Genomic DNA, 6,661 nt, shown 5'->3' on the forward strand with positions numbered 1-6,661 from the left:
GTAGTGAGGTTTGCTTATTAGCTGCTGTTCACTCCACAATTTAAGAAAATAGATACTTTAAGTTAACTTGTCGCAGACTTTCTCTTTTAGGTAGAAAACTACAGTTAATATAACATGAATAACAAATAAAAATGGGATTAGTTTAAAATTCATCCCCTTTTCCTGCTGAACTCCTAATGGGAACTAGAGAAGGATCTTCATGCATGTGTCTTTCAGAGTCTGTATTTGCTTTGGAAAAATTGAGGGAGTTGTGGATCACAAAGATTGAAAAGCACTAAGAGTGTTTTGGAACATATTTTTTTCTTGGATAGGAATTACCAAAGAGCAAATACAAATAAAAAGTCAGTAACTGAACTTGAAGACTGTGGGCCATCGATATATGGCATCAGTGCATCTCTCCTGCATGGTCTTTCAACTTTATATTCAAGATATAATTCCTTAATGATACTAGTAACACTGTGGTGACAAATACAAAATTCTTATATTGTGAGAATAACATGGCATTTCTATAGTATTTCTTAAGCGTTGCACCGCCATTGACTGCGTCAGTCAGTCCTTGTTCTGTATAAGTATTTTCCCAACTTGGGAAGTCAGAAGGCTACATGGGGAGCCCATGTGGGAGAGAGTACCCCAGCCTTCTGGACTCACTAATTTTAAATTTCTAAGAAGAGCTCAGTCATGCAAATTTTCCACATTTTGTATGGATTTTTGCTTTATTGTTATTACTACAAAAGCATTTCTAACCTTACCTAGCTGGATTTTATAGGAGGAATGCAGATCTGAAATGCACTCAACATTTTTTATAAATGTTGAAAAAAGCCACACTGTATGAGGCAAATTAGTCTATTTATTACATACATGGAGTTGGAATAGAGTGAATCCATAACCCATGAGGAGAGGCATTTTCATGATAGAAAGATAGATAAATGCAGAAGTAGTAGGTAGTGTAATTCTTTTGGCAATTTTCCGTTTCAGTATTGATGTTATATCACTACTTGACTACTAAATATCTTGTCCAAATAATTTTAGGAAATGCTACTTTTAAATACATCCTCCATCACCAAATGGGGGAGAAACTGCAAATTTGCAAGCTGCTTTTAACTTTTCCCAAAGATGTTTTGATATACGCTGTGAAAGATCTATAAATGAATGAGAAAGTTAACGGGAAAGGGAGACAGAGCAAGGAGATCAGTAGAACTATATATGAGGCAAAAATGCTTTTAAACAGGATGCGGTTATTTAAAGCACCAACATAGACAGACTTAAGGTTTAGAAACAATATGCACGTGGTCATTCAGGAATGTAAAAACAAGACACTTGATTCAAACACTGCTAAGAGTCTCAGTTACAGTCTGTATTTAATCATAAATTTAAATTTCTGTTGCTATTTGTTGCTCAACCTCCCCCCACCCCACCGGTTTGTTTTTTTTTTTTCCTCTAGATTTATGGCATGTACCATGGTGGATCTGTGCTGGAAGCTGTCCGTCTGCTTTTTTTGCTATCAAGTTGTCTCAGGAAGAGTTAAGAGGGAGGGGCATTATGTTGCTGCCGTGTATGAACATGAGTCCATACTGAGTCCCAACCCGACAGCCCTAGTTGATCGACAAGCTGCGCTGGAACTCATGGGCAGAAACCTAGACATCTATGAACAGCAAGTAGTGGCTGCTGCAAGACAGGTATGCTGCAGCTTTGTAGCAGTTGCGTGTGTCTTATGTATATATAGAGTAAGTGCTATTTGAGGATAATCTTTCACGTTTGTGTTCCCAGGCAACTAAACCATATTTATATACATAAGTAGGGTCTGTTTTTTCAGACATTCTGACCTGCCAGCAGCTCTGAAAAAAATCAGGCCAATTAGCAGCTCGCCTGACTTGAGTTATTCCAAGCTTGGAAAAACACGCCTATAGTTATTTAGTATAGGGAAATTCATCTTCTATTTTGGTCTGAATACTTAGCTCCTTTCTGTTTTCTTAAATGGAATGTTTTTATTGAAAGATTGTCTTACAGGCAGCTGTCTTTGGGTTTGATTTTTTTCCGTGCTCTCAATGGAAATTCCTGAATGTTTCTAAAAACTAAGGAAGTTAAATACTGTGGAAACGAATGGCTCCACCATTAACAACTTTGTGGAAGTAAAGTTTTCCATTCCTTTCTCCTGCCCTCCATGGAATGGTTCTCAGTCTAAATATATTTAGAGGAGAGAGACTAGTATTTCCAGCTGTTCTTGTGCACAACTTTCTTTCCTTCCCTTCCCTCCCCAAGAAAATCCAAAGCTGGTTCTAGTCAGAAGAAGCAGGCCTTACTGTCCCTATGCAGAGAAGAAATGACTTGCAAGTTTCACAATTTTTATATAATGTGAAAAAGTGGGTGTTTGGTTTTGGATTGGTTGGGTTTTTTTTTTTTTTAGAATGATGACTGGGCATCACAGTCCAGGAGCATAATAGCTGTTTTTATGCAGTACTGCATCCAAGACGGGTAAATTATCCCAAAGTCGTAGCACAGATAACACATTTGAACTGACTTTTGAGCAGTCACAGGAATTTAAGTGACTGATGCTGTGTCTGATTTAAGAGGGATCCACTAGATTTTTAGGAATAGATGTCCCTGAACTTCGGGTAGAGCCAGCCTAGCTCTGGCATGGCTGCATTTCTACCAGAATCTGCGTTGCTTCCACAGTCAAGCTGAAAACAATACTCTCAGTACCCTATCCAACCCTATATAGCTAATCAAGGACTAAGTGATGCTGCACCTTTGATGCAGGTACAGCATTTTTGACTCAGGTACAGCATCTTTGACAAAGTTCATCTGCAAAATTCTAAAAAAAAATTAAGACTAATTTTAACATCTTCAGTCTTTAACCTGAATAACATCATTGTCATGACCCGTGTGAAGGGAGAATACTTTTTGGTAAGAATTTGCATGAAGTCTGTTCTTATTTTCATGCCCTTAAAATAATGTCAAATATGTTATTTTTCATGCTAAAGGAATGTGTCAGGTTAAATAAGCTTTTTTTATACTCATAGTCACACCTACTATGAAGTCAAAGAAAAGACATTTTCAAACTACATTCTTGTCAAAATGTACTTGGGTTGTCCTTAACTTTCTTTAAGTCTTTTTTCCCATGAGATTCCCCCCTTTTTCCCCTTCATATTTAGGTTGGGTTTGCTTTGCCTACAAACGATGTCTTTGTTTTACATACAGGGAGCACAGATCATTGTTTTTCCTGAAGATGGAATCCATGGCTTCAACTTCACCAGAAGCTCCATTTATCCTTACTTAGATTTTGTTGTGCATTCACAGTCTGTGAAGTGGAATCCATGCAGAGAGCCATATTTGTTCAATGACACAGAGGTAAATGTAGGAGTGATTTCTGCAGAGGGGTGGTAGAATAACTAAATGCTACATTTGTGCTCCAAGTGGGAAACTAGCTCTAGTAGTTTTGCTTAGGGAAGTAAGCAAGAAGTTTAACAGCTCGTAGTACCAGATTCTGTTTGCATGAACTCTCAGTTTATGCTGGTTTTGTTCTTAGCAGAGGAGGGTTTTAGATAAATACATGCAAGAATCCTTACTTGTTACAAGCCTTCTGGATTTGTCATCTCCCCCTCCCTGAGGTATGAAATGGTAATCACTCTCTAATAAGATATGTTGTTAGTAGTGTTATTTTGAATAACATTGTTTTATTTAAAACAACATAGCGGTATCTTCACTTTTAATGCATTCTTGTTACTCAGTTTTAATGAGGTAATGACATCAGAACATTCTAACTCAGTGGTTGCATGTAAAATGATTAGCACAAGTAACAGGACTTGACCTGCTATAATGTAACAGAAGTCACAACTTAGCACAGACCAAGTGTGATTACAGAAGATGTGACCTGCAAGTTACAAAAATAGTAGTTTCATCGACTGTTCTCAACCCAAAGTGAAAATAACCATGCTTAGTAATACAGACTGTTTATTCCTATTGAGGTTACAGTAGTCAATATAATGAAAGTAAGTAATCATGCATGTGCCTACTAAGCAGAATTTGTGTGCCAGCGTGAATCACAGTTGTAAATGGTGACCTACTTTGGCCTGTGAGTCTTTACTACCAATGATCATGCACAAGCAAGCAAAAACTTTGTCATTCAGATCCTATTTGGAGATTGCGGTACTGGCAGTCTTTGGTACAGCTCTCTATGGCGTGTAAGAAACATCCCAGTAATACTGTAGTCTGTAACTTTTTGTATTTCTTTTCTATAACTATGCAAAGTTTATCCATTGACATCTCTGCTTCTCTAAGTTGTAGCTAGTAATCACTTTTTTAAAAAGTTAGAGTCAAAACAACTAGTTGCAGGACTAAGCCATTGCAGGTGCAAATGATCATTATTAGAAGTTCGCTGTTCTAAAGGCACACACAGATCAGTTATGCTCCCTTGTCAAAGCTTACACTTGACCTACAGTGTTTTAAAACCATCGGTGCTCCTGCAACAGTCAGAAGTTTTTGAACATTAACACCCTTGAAGTAGAGAGATTATTTATTCACTTCTTAGGAAAGAAAAACCCAGGTAATTTTTTCAATGCTGTTTTGAAATTAATATCTGAAATACTTTTCAGTCTAGCTTTCATCACAAAATCATCAGTACTTTTAAATTTACAGATAGTCAAATGTATTCAATTTCCAGGTGAAAATATCAATTTGAAAAGTATTAAATGTCATAGCTGCTGAAGTAAAACTTATCCCTCCATATTCTGAAGTGCTTACATTTCTCCATACTGTTCTCCAGGTTCTTCAGCGTCTGAGCTGCATGGCACTGAAGAACAAAATATTCCTTGTGGCAAACTTAGGCACTAAGCAACCCTGTGAGGGCACTGATCCTCACTGTCCATCTGATGGAAGATACCAGTTCAATACCAACGTGGCATTCAATGATGACGGTATGCTGGTAGCCACGTATCGCAAACACAATCTGTATTTTGAATATGCTTTTGATAGCCCTCCAGAGCCTGACTATAAACTCTTTGATACCCCTTTTGCTGGCAATTTTGGTATGTTCACTTGCTTTGATATACTCTTTTTTGAGCCTGCAGTGAACCTCATCAGACAATACAATTTGAAACAAGTTGTGTATCCTACTGCCTGGATGAACCAGCTCCCGCTCCTGTCTGCTGTAGAATTTCAACAAGCTTTTGCAACAGCTTTCAACATCAATATTTTAGCAGCTAATATCCACCACCCTACCTTGGGCATGACAGGGAGTGGCATATACACTCCAGTCAAATCGTTCATCTACCACAACATGGAAAGTTATGGTGGCAAGCTCATAGTAGCAGAAATTCCTGTGATTACCACAGATTACAAAAACAATTTGGAGAGTAATGAAGGATTCAGAGAGAACTTACATTACTCATGTGAGACTTTTACAAGCGCCTCAATGGATGATCAAGTTTGCTTTAAGGAGGAAGAAGAGACCCCCAGTAGAGTATCAGAAAAAGGAAATGAACAGTTACCTCCCCCATTTTATGCAGAAATGATGTACGACAACTTTACTTTCGTTCCTGTATGGGGGGAAAAAGGAGAGCTCCAGGTTTGCGCCAATACCCTTTGTTGTTACTTAACTTACCAGAGAGCTGTTCTAACCGATGAATTGTATGCTTTGGGAGTTTTTGATGGGCTCCATACAGTGCATGGCACATACTATGTTCAGGCCTGTGCATTAGTAAAGTGTGGTGGTCTCAGCTTTAGCAGTTGTGGACAGGAGGTTACAGATGCCACTGCTCTGATAGATTTCCAGCTATGGGGAAATATGAGTACTCCTTATATCTTTCCTTTACTGCTGACATCTGGTATTACTTTGGACTTTGCTGATCACATGGGCTGGAAAAACCACCACTATTTCATAAGCAAAAATAGAACATCTTCTGGTCTACTGACAGCTGCTCTATATGGACGATGGTATGAAAAGGACTAGTACAGATACTTGACTGAATCAGAAAACAACTGCCCATATTTTCAGAGTATATATCTTAACGTAAGTTGTTGAACGCCTGTACTTCCTAGAGCTTCAGGTGCGTTTGTTACATGACTGACTGATTAGATTCCACATTTGAAATGATAAGCAAAGCACTTAACCTAAGAGGCTGTAAGTACAGTCTGTACCTTGGTAGCTTATGTCCTACCAAAAGTAAAAGAACTGCCTTGCTGAGATAAAGGCTTGTTGTAATGTGTTGAGATGTTTTATATCGGGAAAAATAATATTTCTCATTTCAACTGAATTTATTCTTTTTAATTTAATCCTTTGGTTTTCTGAATGGAATATGGAAATGAATGTAATGGAAAACCATTGCAAAAGGAAGAAAAATAGGAAAGGAAACGAAGACACAAATACTGTGCATGACATGCATGAAAATATGTATGTATATGTACATATAGCTTGTATATGGTGAGGTTCTGATTTGTGGCTAGGATGCCATAATTTTTTTTTTTTTTTTTTTTTTTTTGAGTCAAAACCCCCCAGCTGAAGTCATTACCATTTACTGTCCACTTAGTTGTCTGTAATCCCACTGTAAACTCAGTGAGTTTTCTCCTACACTTTTAACAGTAACTGAATTTGCAGTTGTGAACATCTATGGAACAGCTAGTCTGGGGAGGAGGATATCAAGTGATTATGAAAAACTAGACTGCA

General features: G+C 37.8%; 1 protein-coding gene across 1 annotated transcript; it reads left to right on the forward strand.

Moving 5' to 3' along the window:
- Positions 1-1,445: 1,445 nt before the first annotated feature.
- On the forward strand, positions 1,446-5,963 carry BTD (biotinidase; the record flags this gene model as incomplete). The annotated part of the gene is made up of 3 exons (XM_082479050.1): positions 1,446-1,676; positions 3,199-3,348; positions 4,763-5,963. The coding sequence occupies 3 exons, from the start codon at positions 1,446-1,448 to the stop codon at positions 5,945-5,947; spliced, it is 1,566 nt and encodes a 521-aa protein (XP_082335176.1). The 3' UTR covers positions 5,948-5,963.
- Between the last annotated feature and the right edge of the window lie 698 nt (positions 5,964-6,661).

The sequence above is a fragment of the Vanellus vanellus genome, assembly GCF_965231255.1.
Source record: "Vanellus vanellus genome assembly, chromosome: 2".
In the NCBI taxonomy this organism is placed as follows: domain Eukaryota; kingdom Metazoa; phylum Chordata; class Aves; order Charadriiformes; family Charadriidae; genus Vanellus; species Vanellus vanellus.